This window comes from Electrona antarctica (genome assembly GCF_951216825.1).
Source record: "Electrona antarctica genome assembly, chromosome: 12".
Classification (NCBI taxonomy): domain Eukaryota; kingdom Metazoa; phylum Chordata; class Actinopteri; order Myctophiformes; family Myctophidae; genus Electrona; species Electrona antarctica.
In genome coordinates, this window is record NC_136793.1 from 21492479 (window position 1) to 21512114 (window position 19636).

The following is a 19636-nucleotide window of genomic DNA, read 5'->3' on the forward strand; positions in this document are numbered from 1 at the left end:
AATTAACCTTCTGTGTCTTACAATAACGTCAAGTGTCTCAGACTCTGTCTGCCTCAACAAATACTAATTGATACAGAATTCCACGACTCCAGACAATATACATATTCTAGATTCCATCACTCTTGTTATGACTCAAACATATGCCCTCCATTCACCCCTCCCTCCCCCTCCCTGTTTTCCCATCTCCTCCCTCCTCTTTCCTCTTCTGTCAGGCTCACATTTGCGTCTATGTCTAGGTCACTGACACAAAAAAAACACCCAGAGGCCACAAAATGTTGGTTAGATACGCATTTCCTTCTTTTTCCTCTGGTCTGGTGGTGGCATCAGTCGGCCACAGTGTGTCACCGTAGACGTAGACGTTTTGGAGGTGGGCCTGTGCTCGTCTCCACTCCACACCATGACAATCTCAAAGAGAGCAATGAGCCCCATCCAAGATTCCACAACCCGCAGAGTGTGACGTATTTTAGAAAAACTACTCAGGGAACCATGCAAGTTATGCTTAGGCAAAATCAGTTTGTACCCATTTTCTGTCTGTTCCTTTTTTTGTCCATATACAGAGATATATGTCTGTCCTGCTCCCTTTTATGCAACAGTGTCGCACAAAACTAGTGAGAATAACACTACATTGGATTAATGGATTAACTGTTGCACTTCTATGTGTCCCACAGTGCCAGGGAACCTGGGCTGCTTCAAAGACAGCGGTGACCCGCCCACCCTGACGGGGACCAGCGAGACCTCCAACAAGCTCACCATCCAGAACTGCATCAGCTTCTGCAGGAAACAGCGATACAAGGTGACATGTTTTTGAACTGTGCATGTTTTTTTTGTTTTTACCAATTGAACCTCAGCAGATCTTTGACAATCATGATGACATACACCCAGCCCTAATGTACGATAATTGTTTTAATTGCCAGTATCGATAGTGCATGCCTTTAGGCTCTCTTCTACTCACCTGTCACATTTTATAGGTGTGTGAAGATGAAGAACATAGTGTCTCTACATCTAATTCCCTAAAAGGAAACGTTAAGCAACCGCAGTGATCTGGCGAGCTGTAATGGGCCAGGTTGTCATTCTGTTATGCCCGGCACGGTTATGAGTAGTCTCTCCGCTCTGAGCGCCACCACTGAATCTCCAGTTTCAAGCCGGGCCGAGCGTCTGATGACAAATCATGGTCGGCAATCAAGGCTGTCAGCTGGAAATGAACAATTATTGTTCCTCAACGCAACTCGCTGGGTCTGGTATCTGTTGCCACATCTGTAAACCATGCCAGGTGCTCATCCTCTCTCTCTCTCTCTCTCTCTCTCTCTCTCTCTCTCTCTCTCTCTCGCTTTCTCTTTCTATCTCTCTCTCAACACATCTGGGTTGAGCTCCCCCAGAATTAGACCCCTATCTACAGAGTCAAATTTGTAACCTTTTTTGAAATGGCTGATCTACAAGCTCACAACGGGTTGCGTGTGTCGTGCTTTGAGCTTGTTATCGGCTATTTTCGAAAGCCTAAGATAGCCTAAGATAGGGCTCAAGATTATAAGATTCGAAAGCCTAAGATAGGGCTCAAATGTCTTACGTATGTTTGTTATGTCAAATTATTGCGGTGGAGTGAATAGTACAATATTTACCTCTGAGACATAGTGGATTAGATCCATAAAAGTGTGAAAAATGGTACCTTGACATTACGTAAGTACAGCATTTGAGAAAATGTACTTTCCACCACTGCGTGGTACTCTCTGTTTAGTCATCCGCTTACTGTCACTAAGCGTCACTAAATGCAGATCCGCAGCAGGAAATGCAGGTCCCATGTGGCTGCGTCACAATGAGCATGTCTGATGAGTTAGTGAGTGATTCAGAGGAACTCAGCCACCCACCACCTCCATGCCCCCCAAACAGAGGAACTCACCCGCCCACCACCTCCATGCCCCCCAAACAGAGGAACTCACCCACCCACCACCTCCATGCCCCCCAAAAGTCTCGCCCGTGAATCGCTTGGTTCGCCCCCCACTAGACTAGAGGAATTCACGTTGGTGTTCTCAGCTATTTCTTCATCTGTAAATATGCAGCGAGGAAGTCAGACTTGACACATGTTGGCTTGGCAAGAGGCGAGAGAGTATAGAGAGCCTCCATGAATTCCTATTCCATGAGGAAAGGGGGCAGAGAGGGAAATGATGCAGTACCTTCAATTGTGTGAATTCATTTAGTGGCACAATGGCGTCCCTTTCAACAGGAGACAATAGCGCTTTTGACTGCGACCGGGGCCCGGTGGTGTTCGGGGTCAAGATATGTGATGGTTTCTGACGGTTTCGCATTCCTCGTCGCAGCGCAGTCAGTGCCAGTTTCATTGTTTTCATTTTAATTGATTGTTGCACACTTGGTGCTATTGATTTAAAGTCAACTCATAGTCATAGGAGAAACTATAGACCGAGGTCAGTCAGAGACATTTATTAACAATGTCAACATGGGATCATGAACTACAGCATAGAAACAAATACATTATATTATTTTGTTTCTCCATAGCGAAGAGAGCAATCTTCTTTTAGGATTTCTTCCAAACCTTATATCATAAAGTTATAATATCTAGAGAGCGGATGAGGTGGGACAGCCCAGCCCCTCGCTATTCATTTCAATGGAAGTTGCTCAGTGGGGTTTTGAAGGACCCCGGGTAGTACCCCTCGAGTGTTGACATGATTGGTTGGCTCATCCCATCCCATCGCGCTGTTCTTGTGGTACCTTTATGTCGCCCGCCTGCACTTCCAGTTTTGACCACTACCGTCGGTGGCTTCAACGTTGCCCAGACGTTCTGGGGGCTTGCCTTATGTCCACACAAGAACTGTAGAGTCCCTATTCTGGGCTGAACATTCTGCGAAAATGGCTCCAAACGTGTTAAATCTAGATCTACTATTTTTGATAGGGTTTAATTATTAAGCCAAAATCATCCGAACAATTCATTAATGCAGTGTAATTTACCCTGACAATTGGATTTATGATTAAAGTTTTGTATTATGTTTAACCATTGGTTCTCATAGTGGAGTCTGGGGACACACCTTGAGGGGGTCCCTAGCAAAATGTGTAAATATGTGGGACACGGTGGCGCAGTCGGTAGCACTGTCGCCTCAGAGCTTACACATCGGCTATTTTCAAAAAATCTTTAAATATTTTCAGATGGAATGCAGGCAATGCAGGCATATTCATTTGAGGGGTTCTGGTCATGAAAACATTTGAGAACCACCGTGCTAAACGCCTTTCATGTTCTACAGCTGGCTGGAATGGAGTCGGGTTACGCTTGCTTCTGTGGCAACGACCAGGACCTCCGTACCCACGGCGAGGCGCCCAGCATGGAGTGCAACCACGTGTGCTTCGGTGACCACACCCAACCATGCGGCGGAGACGGATGGGTCATCATCTTTGACAGTGAGTATGGGATGAACACTATACTACTCCTTAGCCTCGGTACCCAGGCTTTTATTTTCGTTCGCATTCGGTTCAAAAATGAAGCCTGGGGAAACGCATTGGATATTTTGGCACTGGATAGGAAGCCCACTTCCTTGTATTTTGCTAATCAATAATGCTCCAAATCGCTCAAAATGTAGTGACGTCGGTGCCAAATGGACCCTTACTCAGAGGTAAATGAGCGCTGATGATTTTACAAGATGAAAGGGGCCTACAGCTTAACCTAATGCAATAATGCTTTTCAACAACCATTTTTATGGGTCCCCTTCATTTTTTTGTTTTATTACCTATATTACATGTAGAACTATTTCAAAAGATTAAAAAAAAAAGGTTAAACTAAAAAGTCACAACTTTTCATCAATTACATTTTTCATAAATCTAATAATTTCCAAAAGAAAGAAAGAAGGAAAGAAAGAAAGAAAGATTTTTTATTTTAAGAAATAGTGAAAATAGTAGATCTACAAGCTCACAACATGTCACTTCACAACGGGTTGTGAGCTTGTAGATCTGCTATTTGCACTAGTTCGGGTACCGTGCAAACATCAAATTTCTCTTTGGGGTCTTGAGCTAAAACGTTGGGTAACTACTGGCCTAATGCATACTGTATCAAACTGGGGTTTGTTGAAATAAAAAAGGTTTATCTACCCTATTGGCCTGAATATAAGACTGTTTTTTCCAATAGAAATATCCTAAAAAACGGGTTTGTATTATATTCGGGGACTAGACTATTTGACATTCACAAATTTCACAAATGAGTCTTGAAATATAGGGGTCATCTTATAATCGGGACAATACAGTATTATCTGTTCTGTTTGTCTGACCATGATCCCCTCTCTCTCTCTGTCCTGTCCAGCGCGAGTCGGGGCGTGCGGCGGGAACTACTCGTCTCCCTCGGGTGTCCTCTACTCCCCGGACTTCCCCGACAAGTACAACGCTGGCCGTGTCTGTTACTGGACCATCCAGGTATAGACTGCATACAGCTGTCCATTTTCTTTCTTATACCAGGGGTTATTGATTGATCGAATAATCAAGGAAATTATATGATCAAAGATTTGATTAAGCACATATGTTTCTTTTTTACTTCATTGAACAACAGTGTCCTGCAAAAAAAAAACAGTGAATGTGTCACAAAGCGATGCAAAGCTAGTGGTACTGCTATTTTCAATGATAGCAATACAGTACTTTTACTGAGGTGCATTTTGAATTCCGGTACTTTTACTTGTAACAGAGTATTTCTATATTGCAGTATTGCTAAACAATTGAGCACTTTTCCACCCAGGTGCCCGGCTCGTCCAACATCCTCTTCAACTTCACCTTCTTCGACATCTCCGACCAGACGGACATGGTGGAACTGCTGGATGGCCACACCAACCGGGTGGTGGCGCGCTTCGACGGGCGCAACCCGCCGCGCGGCCTGGTCAACGTCACAGGGGACTTTGTCGTCCTCTACTTCTACTCGGACCGCACCAACCAGGCACAGGGCTTCGCCATGCTCTACCAAGGTACAGTACGACCGGTCCACCGCCAGCACTAGCGTTGGCGAAAGCTTCGGCACAGCGCTTTGTGGGAACATGTTATGTTGACGCTATCGGGGTGGGGGGGGAAAGTTGTCCAACTTACAATTTACTTTTCAGGAATGGTAAAAAAACAAACAAACAAAACCTGAGTCCCTATGGCTCCAATGTAGTTATTATTTAGTTACAAGCTCTTGCTAATGGTTTTTATTATCGGGTTAAATATTTATAAAAACCCACAGACTTAACCATTTTCATTTTCACTAAAAAAAACTATGGTGAAAAAAAAATCAGCTTTTTTGCTTCTTTTGCACGACCCTCTTGTATGACGAAGTAGTGAATTAATTTACGGGGGTGAAAAAACATGAAAGGTTGAATGGAGATACGGAGATAACGTTTTTCTGTCCTACAATATAAATCTGTACACATCCACATTGCTAAGGGGTTGGATCCATACTAAGAGTATTGCAGTCTTTTATGGACTTGTTCTCTTTCTCTGTTTTTGGAGTGACCCCAGCACCGCCGAAATCACCTCTCTCTCTCTCTCTCTCTCTCTCTCTCTCTCTCTCTCCGCGAGAATTGTGTATTTGCATGCACAGGTGTGGAGCTTGACGCCCTGGCTCATGTGACAGTTTTGCATAGCAACCTGGCTCGCTCATCACTGTTAAATTGAGCAGACTAATGCCTCTTAGCCTCTTGGCGAGGCAGATATGGCAGCTCCGCCAGGCGCTGTACTCTTTTCATTTGCCGGCAAATGCTTCACACCCCCGGGTGACGCTTGCCTTTTAAATGTTTTGTTTTTCTAGGAACCCATAAACATGTTAAGCTATGTTTTAGAGGAACCCATAAACATGTTAAGCTATGTTTTCTAGGGACCCATAAACATGTTTTAGATTTATAGATAATTTTTTATATTGATTTGAAGTCATATTGTCCAGCCCTAGGGACATTTCAACCTGGCTGACATTCTATCTCAGTGTCACAGCCACACTAGGAGACAATATGTCCCCCTCACCATCCTCCATTTGTAATTCTCTGTCACATTGTTGCCTGCTGGTGTTCCATTTTGAAAAACAATATCAGAAGGTCAGAATTTGACCCCGAAGACACGCCGACAATTCTCCATGCGCTTGTATCTCATTTCTGGCTTGGCAGCCTAGAATGGTGTGAGGCATTTCATAAGAAAGGGTCACCCCATAAAGAGAGACGTGTTGTCGCCTCAAGTCGTACTTTTTACAGATACACAGTGAGGGACTGAGGGAAAAGGGAAATATTGAAGGAGAACGTCATACCAACAGACTGGTTGGTATGGTAGGTGGATAGAAAATGTGACTTCAATTAAATATCACAGTTATTTCAAACTTGCATTGATTGCATTGACTTGAATTGACAATTATTTCATAGTACTCTGACTAGTAAAGTACTGCAAATATTATCGGCTTGCTGTTTTTTGCAACAACACAAGGAAACTTGTAGGCCTATAGTTAATAATTTTATATAACATAATGCTTAAAACACCAAAAGGTGTTCCCATCCTGAATGGGTTAAAACCAAAGACATCTAAAGAAATACTGTGACTGGTGACGGTCGAGAAATTACAGAGTTACCGTGTGGGGGTCCCGGGCACATTCAGACCCACAGGAATGTGCCCAGGGTGCCGGCCCGGTTCTGGCGAGCCGCCTCGTGTCCTGTTTGTACTGTAAACAGACAGACAGACATAGGGACACTCATTGCTGTTCCTTGGAGTGGCTGCACCACTCAAAAAGTGTGGGAGTATGGGATGTTTTCACTAAACCTGCCTGTAGAAAAAAACAGGGATGTGGGCAGGGAAATAGACCTATGATGTCACTGAGCATCCTGAAGGTACCGAAGGACCCACCCACCTCAGACATCAGCAACATTATGAAAATCACATAAACATAATATTGTCCGGGTGAAAATCACCCAGGTTTAGTGTTCTAGGGGTAATCTATATGAGCAAGAATATGTCAGTTAGAGGTTGTAAATGTCATTGGTTTATATATTTTCCCAGTTAAATGCCCAGCTCTACAATAGATACAGGATACAGAGTTAGAGTACGCAGAGACACAGACAGTGAACATAACGTGTCCATGGTGGTGTGCTGAATGGTCTGGCAGGGTGGTAATTTCAGCATAAACACTCTCAGATGACGTCGGAAGAATGCGTTCAGCTGAGCTGGGGTTTGAAGCGCTTCATTTTGTTTGCAAATCGCCGCCGTCGAGAGGAAACCTTGTATGTCCAAAACCGTTACTTTTCAGGAAATGGGGAAAATAACCTGTGTTCCAATGGATCCAATATAGTTATCATTTGGTCATAGGCTCTTGTTCATACTTTTCATTGATTCGATATTTATAAAACATGCGTGCACACTCGCGTGCGCACACACACACACACACACACACACACACACACACACACACACACACACACACACACACACACACACACACACACACACACACACACACACACACACATTTACAAAAATAAAATAAAAAAATATGGAGATACGAGGTTTCGGCCTGACAGCGACGAAATGGGGAACATGTGGGGTGTTCTGGGAACATCACAGGCAGGTTGAGTTATTATGTGAAAAAGAATCCCACACTGGTTTAACAAGCAGCCACCATTCATGAAGGAGATGTGCAGAGCTGGGCCAAGTAGTGTCTGCATTCTGTACGAGATTCACAGGGTTTGGTTTCAGCTACATGGAACACTACAGCAGCAGGGGTTCCCAAACCTTTTTTTGTCTTTTATTTTTTAGCTTGATACTACAAAAGACACTTTTGGTGGTCTATTGCGGATCCACCCACTTCTTTACACCTGTAAACCTATGATGTGAGAATACAAGTGATTCTGATTTGTTCTTGTGTTCTCTCCAGCGCTGAGAAGCACCAGAACGGTGCAGGACGAGGACGAGGATGAGGACGAGGAAGAGTTCGGGGAGGACAGACTAGAGGAGGTGTCCAGCACGGCCGGGCCGCGGGCGGGCCACGGTGGCGCTGCCGTCACCGAGCGATCCAACGGTACGGCCAATGGCCGCTCCTCCCAGATCCTCTACGTCATCACGTCCAGTCCCAGTAAACCGCAGCACAACATGCCAGGTCAGTGGGCTGGACGCGGCGAGACCACCGGCCACAGCGCTAGTATGTTCCCACCCACCATATATATTGTATACCTAAACCTCTCTCACCTTCTGCTGGGCCTTTCTGGGACTCTTTGTTTTTTTCTTCTATCATGTAAATTGAATTGTACTTGATGATTAATAAGACAAATAATTGCGATTTATGATTTAATTGTGTTTTGGGCATTGAACATTGGAACATAAAAGTTACATTTCTGTTTGCCGTAGGCTTTTTAACTCATTAGACCTGAGGCCGATTCTACAAATGTTTTGACAGTTTTCTGAAAAACCTATGTTTATACGTCAGTGGTTCTCAAACTATTTAAGGTCAAGGAGCCCCAGAATTATAATGTAATTGGCCCTGGACCCCAATCTGACAATATGTTGTTCCAGGGACCTCCCAGAAACAAAGATTTGAGTTAAAACGTCCGCTCTGAAAGAATATATTCTGAAAGAATATATATTCAAAGATTTGCGCCACATAGGGGCACGGTGGCACAGTCGGTAGTGCTGTCGCCTCACAGCTAGAAGGTCCTGGGTTCAATTCCCGCTGGGGATGCTGAGGGCGTGTTCCCTCCTCCGTGTTCCCTCCTCTGCGTCATCAGTGACGGTGGGGTTGGCGAAAGGGACTTTCTGTGTGGAGTTTGCATGTTCTCCCTGTGTCCCCTAGGGTAGGTACCCTCACAAAAACATCCAGTAATCCTGGTCTCTAAAACTACCTCCCCCTGGTCAGCCGGGGCGCCTGATGGAGGGGAAAGGAACTGGTCGGAATAACGTGTTCCTTCCACGCGCTACGTCCGGCCAGGGAAATTCCCCCCTGTCAGGTGAAAAGAAGCAGCTTGGACTCCTCATGCATAGAAGGAGGCATGAGGTCAGTCCCCTGCCCCCCCAGGTTGGCAGAGGAAGTGTAGCGCCCAGGATTACATTAGATAATTGGCACTGGGTGAAAAAACTGGGTTGCAAAATCTTGGGATAAAAAAAAATGTTTAAAAGAAAAAAGATTTGCGACACATTTTTACGATTTTTCAAAAATAGAAAACCTACAAGCTTGTAGCGTGGCACTCTGTGCCACGCTATGAGCTTGTAGATCTGCTATTTTTCATAACATAATACTTTAAACACTAAAAGGGGTTCCCACCCAGAATGGGTTAAACAGGAATTGCACAGAGCATAGCTTGAATATATGAATTAATGATAATCACTGGTACCAATAATCAAAATAAATAATGTACTATGGTCAAAATAGGCCATATTTAATGATGTTATACTTTCCAAACAAAAACAAGGTCATTTCCGTCATGTTTGATTATTTTTTATTAAATGTATCAACATTTTTCAATTGATAAAATGAACGTGTAATATTTGCGATCATCTCAAACATGATGGTCTTCCACCACTGATGTTTACAGGCTTGAACACAATTGGACTTGTCATTAAATCAGTGCGGGATGGACAGATCAGCTCCATGTAACTCTACTCGGCTCATAAACATGATTCTTTTCTCGCTCCGAGGAGTCTTGCCCTCAGACGGCAGTCCTCTTGTGTTCCTGACATCAGACAATAACAGATGTGCACTGGCTATGTATCATCCAGCCCAGACAACTATCTGGCTGAACATTGCTAACAGGTGTGGCTGCCAAGCAGGGCGCTTTTCCTCACAGTTCCTCTCCAAGTCTTGTTCGATTTGTTCGCGCCGCTGCGATGTGTAAAAGACCTGCTCGCAGTTATTACATAATCGCCCTGGTCGCAGTTATTTGAGATAATAATCGCAATCATTTTCGCATATTCACCACAATCGTTTCCATTCGTCTTGTATGAATGAATCTGTTGAAATATAGCGGAAATAGCATCTCACTGCGTTATACGCTTATCTGCTCTTTCCGCATTTTTGTTTTTACATTTTCTTAAAGTATTAAATAATTATATATGTGGCCTGTTTTGTCCATAGGCTTTTCTGTGTATATTTAAGTAATTGTGTTATTTCTGCCATGTGCAGTATTTGTTTAAAAATCATAAAAGAAAAGTAATTTTCATGTATTTAATATATCACACAACAATTAATAACCAACTAAAATGTGGTAATTGTGACAGCACATCATAGCGCTGGCTAGGTATCATTGCTAACATGTGTGGCTTTTCCTCCTGGTTCCTCTCCAAGTCTTGTTGCTGCTATCATGTGACGCCCCCTGCTGTTTGACCGCTAACATCTCTCTCTCTTTCTCTTTCTCTCTCTCTCTCTCTCTCTCTCTCTCTCTCTCTCTCTCTCTCTCTCTCTCTCTCTCTCTCTCTCTCTGACAGTGTGGAGTATCTACGCTCTAGCCGCCCTGCTCACTTTGACGGTCATCGCCATGGTGGCCAAGTTACTTCTGCATATGACAGTCAAGTAAGTATGAGGTGCAAGGAGACGTCCATGACCGCCGTCACAATAGAGCCTAATTGTCTCCATAAGGCCGAAGGCATGGGGAGAGAGTATGTTTTACACTCCGTCCATGTGTGTGTGAGTGTCCGTCTGTGTACAGCTAATCTCCGGCACCGTTAACCCGGTCGATGCCAAATGTTGCACACACACTCCCTGGATGCCAATGATGAACCTCTGCCCCAAATTCTCCAGAACGGCCTGTTATAGCACCACCAGGAGGCCGACTTTTGAAAAACATTTTTTTTGATATTACTCCACCAGATTCTGTCCAAAAATCCCGCAAAGCGTTTCACACTATCTCTATAGTCATGTGTTCAAGACGGATCTGTCCGATATTTCATATTCCATCCTAATTGGCTAACATTGGCTTTCAAAGTTTGCAAAAATCCTCAAATCATGAACGCAGCGTGCAATTTACGTAAAATCTTTCGCGCACTTTCCTACTAGGCTGAGGAATATATCCCACCCTTTTCACATTGGCATTCTCTCTCTCTCTCACATTTGGAACAAAATGCCTGAAATCATCCAATTGCCATCAAAGGCATAAGAACAAATGGCACCTTTTTCACATTGGCCTATTATAGCGCCACCAGGAGGACCTGACCTGCCCTGGTGGAGACCTGTGCCCCGAGGGGCACTTTTTCTAGTTTATTATTTGTCATGCCAGCTCAGTGGCCTGAGTGTCCGCCCTGGGACTGGGAGGTTGGGGTTCAATCCCCCTGGCCAGGTCACACCAAAGATTATAAAAAGAACAAGGGACCCAATGGCTCCCTTCTTTACACTTAGCATTGGATTGGGGTGTACGCGTCCCTGTGATATACTAGCGTACGTTATGTCCCGGGGGTGCACATGTACATCATGGCTGTGGGATGCATTTGTGCATCAAGCACCCTCGTGCTACAGAAACAGGAGATGGGCTTCTGCCCTATGGGCCACATAACACGGCAAGGCTTCCTACAACGTTGGTCGCGTGCCAAGAATAGCCAATCTACAAGCTCACAATGTGTCGCAATGTGAGCCTGTAGATCGGCTATTTACTAATAGCATAATATTAAGCTTAAGAAGATGATGTCTTTTTGTAGTTACCTCCGTGGTGGGTTCCGAGTTCCCACCGCAGATTTACAATGGAATTATTGCGTTGGATATTGGACAAATTAAGAAAATAAGCTCTTGTAGCAAACAAAGCCATTTTACCATAATAAGACACATTTTGCTCAACAAGATAATCTCCACAAAGGAACACACTTGTTGTGATTTTTTAAACAACATACGCAATTGATAAAAGTTTGAAAAAGCATGTTAACTTCAAAGTCCACGGCTGACATATTAACGGGCATGATTTATGTCCGAACAAAGCATGAAACTCTTATGTTCACCACAGACCTTGTTTTCCGCATACACTACATTAGAAACACCATGTTGGTAAGAAGCATTGGAAACTTAGCGAGGGAACCCATTGTGAACTAATTTACTGTAAGTGTTTTAGGACACCAAAATGTAGCACTAGTAGTACTGTCCATTGTTAACATCAGACATTTGCAGAATAAGACAAATTCTTAGCTAATCATTGATGAGTTTCAGAATCAGCAAGGTCGGAAAAATAGAACAAATAGCATCTGCAAGCTGAAGCTCACAAGGCACTATAGTTTTGCTATTTAAAAAAAATATGTTTGACCATTTTGCACATCTAAAATATCTTAGACATTTTCTCTATGATTTTAGTTAGTTTAGTTAGTTTCATAAGCACATACTGTACAATACAGTGTGTTAGTTATCGTTTGATTTCAGTAAACCAAGATATTTTTTAGAATTTGTCTATTTGGCTTTTAGTCAACTGTAATAATCTGTCTCTTCTCCACCTCACAGGTCTCCCAGCATCCCAACGGTCAGCGGCTCGGACAGCTGCAGCCAGAGCACGGCCTCCTCCGAACCCTGGATCATCCTGTACCGGCCGTCCACCATCTCCCTGTTCAAGAAGAAGCTAAAGAACCACCACGGAGACCTCAGCCCCCTGGTGGGAAACTAGGGCTACTGCACCCCAACCAACAACCACCACCACCACCACTACTACCACCACCACCACTACTACCGCCAGTACTACCACTACTCTGTGCCAGGCCTGTCAGATGCAAGGCCCCACAGACAATTAAACTCTATTGGAAGGGGTGGGTGCGATAAGCTAACGAGCTAATGACTTAAGTGGCTAATGGCGACTGACTGCTACTACACGGCCCATTAGCCAAGCCCTCCCCTAGCTCAGCACCAAAGAAGAGGACGGAGGGTGTTGGTGTCTGCTGCCTGCGACAGGAGCGCTCCGAGACAAGGACGAGTGGGGTTCTCATGCACTCTTAGTAAATGGTAAATGATGCATTCATATAGAGCCTTTATTCAAAGCGCTATACAATGTGCATTACATTCACCCATTCGCACACACATTCACACACTGATGGCATAGGAAACCAATGCAAGGCATCAACCTGCTCATCGGGAGCAGTTTGGGGTTCAGTGTCTTGCTCAAGGACACTAACCCAGACAATAACCCAGGGGGAGCCGGGGATCAAACCGGGAACCTTCCAAACCCCAAGCGGCCGCTCTACCTCTTGAGGCCCTTGAGGTTCCATCTGCAATGTCGGTAGACGTCCCTAGTCACTGGAGTTCCCTGTCCCAAGACAGGCTGAGGGCCAGAGCATGTTGCCCTCCAAAAAACTTCCGGGAGGTCCGGCCCGCCCATGACGGTACTCCACAGCCAGCTACAAAATGGCAGACTGTCCCTAAGTGCAATAGTCAAAACGGGGACGCGTGACTCTTCCAGGTGCTTCTAAGTCAAAACAGTGACCAAAGCTTCATCTCTAGCAAGGGAATGTTGGGGGAGGAGTAGACACATGTATGCAACATGGACGCACAAAGTGGAATAATTATCCGTTTTTACTCAACTCTTCTGACTGCCTCATGTAGGGAAATGACCACCATCCAGAGTTGTTGTGGGAAACTGAACTCTTATGTGTCTTTTCGACTACAAAGGGTAAACCAGAACCTTCCATAGCCGGAAACTTTCCAGAACCTTTGAAGTTCTGCGATGTGTTTTTAGTTTACTACTAAAATAATAATAATAATTATAATAATATTGTCTCTGTCTGGTGGAAACCTCATATGTCTAAAACTATTTATCTGTCAGGATTCAAATTCAACAATCTACAAGCTTGAACAAAAGATGAGAGATGAGAGGTTTCTGAGTGACAGCGATATGTTGGTGGTTAGTAGTACCACCACCTGAGCAGGGCACAGATTAGGTTCTGAGAACCTTATCTGAAACCAAGCTGTAGCGTATGGAAACAAACCCAGAAGCCGTGAAATACATTTCACGGCACGGTTCACTTAGTTCTTCTAGTCGAAAAGAGCCATATTAGTTCAGTATTCAGAGTGTTTCTGTCTCCTTTGAATAAAACTATCAGAGGGCGGAATGGGGGATGAATAGACCATAAAGATGGGAGACATGGCAGTAACTCTGGGAGTGAATCACCTCCAAAATAAAGACATAAAAAAGAGAGTGAGAATAACTAGTAGCACCACTGAACCCGTGTGCGGAGTTGGGCAGAGAGAAGAAAATAGCATCACGAAGCAAAAGGCGTTGGGTGATTTAAGGTTGTAGACAACTGCCATTTAGAGAGCCCGGGGAAGATGTGAGGTTCTCTGCATGGCTGTGGGCAGCAGCCTTTTCCGGTTTGATGGCATTCGAGTGCCTTAAGGATCTCCTCTCCGCTCCTCTCCAAAATCCAAGATCCATTCCTTTGAATCCTTTCACAAAGCCCACTTGCTTCCCGCAGGGAGCTGCGCACTTCTTAAAAATAGCAACGGTGCCCAAAGGAACCAGAGGGTTTTCACTCCAGAAACGGATATTCCACCATAGAAATGGATGCACACTTTTTTTGCAAAATTAGCGATTGTCATAAATCAAGTTATAGTCATTTTTATATAATAGTAAGTAACTTAAGTTCATTGTTGACAGCTTTTACAGGAACCTTTATTATTTAAGTGATATTAAATGGTAAGATTCAGGCGATGATTTTTTTGCTTTTCTGAACAGATATATTGTTTTTTTTGGAATAGAGTAGAAACAGACAAAGCTTTACAAGAACATTTTGTTTATGTTTCTCATCTCTTGTGTGCTCTTATGTGTAGTCTCGGACATTTACTGAACATATTGTTCGCGTTAAGTTGTCTTTTGATTACGGGAGGGGGGTGGGGTGAATGTTGTTGTATATTGTGTAATTCAATGTGGGAATAATGACATTTTTGTTGTTTTTGTTGTTCTTGTTCATCAATCAACACTTAGCTTGGAGGTGGAGCACTGTTTTGTTGTTTTTCTTCGACAGCTGTAAATTATTTCTGTTTTCAGGATGCAGCGTTTGATTTTGTAAAAATGAAAAAAGCAGAGGGAGGACATACTTAGTTGTTTGACAAATAGTGAAAATAGCCGATCTATAAGTTCTGAAACGTGTCACGTCATGACACACTGTGGGCTTGTATTTAAATGTAAAGGGGGAAAAAACATTTTGATTTTTGACAGATTTTGAAATGATTTTACCTACCCAAAAGAGGGACACCAGGGTTAAAGTTGTTAACATACATTTTGTATTAAATTGTGACATTTGGACATCAGACCGTCTACATTTCCCAAAAGGAAGTGCATGATCCCGCCCCCCAACAAACCCAATCCTGACAGAATGGACCTTCTACTAGCCACTTTGTTTCCAATACAAACAGCATACTCAAAAACAAACAGAACCAAAACCAATCCTTGGCACTCTGCAGGTTTCGTTCCGACAGTTCTGTGCGTTGCTGTGACATTTCAACTTCTTGTTAAAGGTCACACATTCTGCCACGCACTACATCACTGGCATAGCAAGTGCCGTTGTTTCACAAATTCCTTACAATTGTTCTGCACAACAAATGTCAACGCGCTTACAGGACATTTGGCCCCCTCTTGCATGGCATACTCTTATTCAGCTTCATTCCAGCAAACAAACTTAAGAAAGGTTCATCAACCCATGGGCACTTGTGACAGCGCGCCTAAACCCTAATTTATGCTCCATTGTATGACACTTAAACCCTCTGGTAAATGCAAACGCCAAATCCTTTTGGCGAAAAGGATACAAACTCACAATTTTGGACAACGGTACACATTGGTGAGCTGCTATTTTTCGGCAAACGTTCAGCCCCAGTATAGGGTCTGCTAGGGTTCAAGTGGTTAAAATAACTGATTTTCATCTAAAGCACGGGACCATATTACGATGCAGTGAGCTATAAATTAGGCTTATGGTGGGGTCACAGTGTCTTAGAGTAGGATTTACAGCAGCTATGATTATACTATGATGGGAGAGCGACCTGATGCTGGCCATGTTCCAATGTTCTCCACTTTGTCTAATAGTGACCTCATTCTATATCGTCGCTTGTCTGGCAGAAACCTCTTATCGCCATAATTGTAACTTCTTGTGTTTTTGCTTTTGTCCCCGCAAATTAACGCCCTACTTGATCATACTAACAGCATCACACAAAAGCATCAAAAGTAGCAGATCCACAAGCTTTTGAGCTTGTAGATCTTCTACTTTTTTGAATTTGTATCCTGAAAAGTCACAGTTTTCGTCGACATATGAGGTTTCCACCCGACAGAGACAATATGTATCCTGTCTGCTGAGCTGTAACTCATGTTAAAGGTAGTGTACAGTACTATGTAAGTGATACTTTTTTGAAAACATTTTTCTTTTCTTCTTTTTGGGTTAAAAGGTTAAAGCTCTACATTCTGATAGTAATCACTGCTATAGAGCGCTTGTCCATTTACAGGGGTCTCCCCGTCTCTCTAAGTAAACAAAGTTCTCAGGTGGGTTGCCAGTTTCAACCAATCACAGAGAGGACCCATTTATCAGCTTAAATTTTATAGTGTTCCACTTCCTGTTCCTAATTTGTCTTTGTGTCTCACTTCCAAAATTCCACTTGTTTATCCTGTACCCTGTATGTGTTCTTTCTCCCGATTGGATAAAATTGGTATCCTGACCTGAAAATTAATTTTCTGTTTACTAAAGTGCTGGAGAGATGGGGAGACCCCTGTTAACTGAACAAACACTCAATAGCAATGATTACTTTATCAGAATATATTTTAACAAGAAATATATACAACTTACTGCACCTGCAACAGTGCTGGCCAGGTTTATTCCAACGATTTCCAGTTTGTCTAATAGTGTGACCTCATGCTATATCTCTCCTGTCTGCTGGACTGTAACTCATGTTAATTATTGCAACTTAAGAGTAAGACAAGAGCACATGCCCCTATGGTCTGTAATGTTAAGAGCAGTCCATGCATAGAGAAAGAGAGAATGAAAGAAACAAAGGGGGGGAGAGAAAAGTGAAATCCAGTGGTTCTCAAAGTCGGGTCTGTTTGTTGTGAGTGTCCTTGACCTTGGAGTGGGAGGGGGGAGCATATTGTTTTCATGAAATTGTAAATAACGAAATAGTGAAATTTTTAATTTATACAGTAAATTATTGTTATTTTGTACGTGAATGGGATATAATCTATCTTTTGTATTAAGTGAAGTACCTTTGTAGTTTTATTTAATGTGTCCATGGTTGCAAAATAAACACTGTATGCATGTTTCTTAATTCCGCTTTGTGTGCTGATTCATCTATCTAAAACGTACATTTACTTTACTTGCGTATTTCCAATACCTTTACTTCTACTCCACTACATCTCGGATCTGCTAAAATACAAAAGAATGCTTCAAAAATACAATAAACTGCAGACTACAGAGTGACTGAGAGATGGTGTGCTGGTCTGATCATCAGGCTCTCAACCCAAAGGTTCTGTGTTCAAGTCCCACATTTCCTTGTTCAATTCTGGAGTAGTCTACTTTGAAATTCCCAAAATATATATATATTTCTAGTAAAGTGCATGAGCCGAATAAACATTGAGCAGAGTAAGCGGATAAATTAAACATTGCACAAATATGTTTTCTCACAACGTCCATACAACGTCCAAGTCAGCTCACTCTAAAGTCTAATTCAATTAATTATTATTAATGAAATGTAAAATGGTGGTTGGGCACTTTGTGTGCAGGACACAAAAATAAAATAATCAATCGTAACAAAAGGAGTTGAAAGTGAACTGGCGACACGCCGTCCATACGACGTGAATATTATAAGCCGTCCAAGTCAGATCTCTGAAAGCTGAAAGTGCAAAAGTTGAAACTTGAAAGTGAACTACGCCGACACGCCGTCCATACGACGTTGACACGCCGACCTCTCTCTGGACGGCGTATCAACGGCGTATCAACGTCCGCTCACGCCGTCGGACTGTTTTGGACTGTTTTAAGAGATTTCAGACAGACTAGACAGTTGAAAGTGAACTGAAAATGAACTACGCTGACACGCCGTGCATACGACGTTGATACGCCGTCCCTCTCTTGGACAGCGTATCAACGGCGTATGGACATCCCGCTCACGCCGCTGGTGCTTTTGTGGAAATTAAGGGATTTACAGTGAGGGAACGTATTTTTATAAACATTCTATAATATTTTGTGCTGATGATGATTACCAGGTAAATTAAAGAAATCACATAAACATTAATATTAAATGTATTGTATGTGTGAACCTGATGGTGAAATAAATCTGTCTAGGCCTGGTCTCTTTAGTCGACTGGTAACGAATGCGCCTTGTTAACACGAGGTCCCGAGGCTATACCTGTGACAGTGTTTCTTTCTACATTGATTCCATAATTGCATTTTTGATCCTTTAACTAAACTCATTAAAATAAATTGAGTATTTACTATTTTTCCCACCACTGAGTGGAATCAAACCAAGGATCTCTCACACTTAAAGACGGGAGACCACTGTTAATGAGAGTTCAACGTCAAGGTTTAAAGTTAAATGTTATCTAAAATGCTTAACAACAACCTCAGGCTGCCGCTAAAACGACAGAAACATCTGCCATCTGAACACTGGCCACGTCTTGTACAGGGAGTGGTACATAAGAAATGCATTCATTCATAATTTGATCCCTCATCCCTGAGATTAAAACTGGTGTCATCATAGAAGAACATATTGTCTAGTCACAAGGGGGCGCTCTGTAATCAAGACGATCTGACTATGATGAATTGAACATGGTGGACCCTCTTGTAAACAAGTGTAATGCGGTCGTCCACTCACAGTTAACAGTCTTTGTATTGAGTGTGTGCTTGAAATGTACTGTAATTCTGCAAACTGTTAATAAATATTTCAATCAATCAATCAATCAATCAAGTATAATAAACTGGAAGCAGCCATGGCGTCACATTCACAGCTGTATGGATACAGATGTGAATGTGATTGTGACGCCATTGATTGATTGATTGAAAATTGTATTAACAGTTTGCAGAATTACAGTACATTTCAAGCACAAACTCAATACAAAGGCTGTTAACTGTGAGTGGACGACCCAATTAAGCATTACACTTGTTTACAACAGGGTCCACCATGTTCAATTCATCAAAACATTTAGAGACGTACAAATAGACACTAATATATAGACAAAGAACAGAACAGGAATTCATCATATTGGAGGTAAAAAGGGAAAAGAAACATATACAGTGAGGGGAAAAGGGGGTTGCTGCCTCCTTCTCACCTGCCTCTGACCTCCCCATGGATGGATGTCCTCCTGGTCAGCTCAATCAGCAGGACCCGAAGTCCGAACACACACACGCACGCGCATTCATTTTCTTCCAGTTTATTATACTCGTAGTCAGATCGTCTTGGTACAGAGCGCCCCCTTGTGACTAGACAATATGTTCTTCTATGATGACACCAGCTTTAATCTCAGGGATGAATGCATTTCTTATGTACCACTCCCTGTACAAGAGGTTAGAGGTGGCCAGTGTTCAGATGGCAGATGTTTCTGTCGTTTCAGCAGCTGCTGAGGTTGTTGTTAAGCATTTTAGATAACATTTAACTTTAAACCTTGACGTTGAACTCTCATTAACAGTGGTCTCCCGTCTTTAAGTGTGAGAGATCCTTGGTTTGATTCCACTCAGTGGTGGGAAAAATAGTAAATACTCAATTTATTTCAAGTAGTTTAGTTAAAGGATCAAAAGT

At 43.0% G+C, this 19636-nt stretch overlaps 1 protein-coding gene across 3 annotated transcripts in view; it reads left to right on the top strand.

Moving 5' to 3' along the window:
• Positions 1 to 14689, top strand: part of kremen1 (kringle containing transmembrane protein 1) — a 119979-nt gene extending 105290 nt beyond the window's left edge. For 2 of the 3 annotated variants that reach the window (XM_079515459.1, XM_079515457.1), the window contains exons 4-10: positions 669 to 793; positions 3249 to 3402; positions 4295 to 4404; positions 4721 to 4943; positions 7859 to 8122; positions 10399 to 10483; positions 12386 to 14689. In XM_079515459.1, coding sequence (XP_079371585.1) covers positions 669 to 793; positions 3249 to 3402; positions 4295 to 4404; positions 4721 to 4943; positions 7859 to 8122; positions 10399 to 10483; positions 12386 to 12545 — 1121 coding nt within the window. In that variant the 3' untranslated portion in view covers positions 12546 to 14689. The remainder of the gene's footprint in view (positions 1 to 668; positions 794 to 3248; positions 3403 to 4294; positions 4405 to 4720; positions 4944 to 7858; positions 8123 to 10398; positions 10484 to 12385) is intronic. The other variant, XM_079515458.1, reaches the window with a different exon arrangement.
• The last annotated feature ends 4947 nt before the right edge of the window (positions 14690 to 19636 follow it).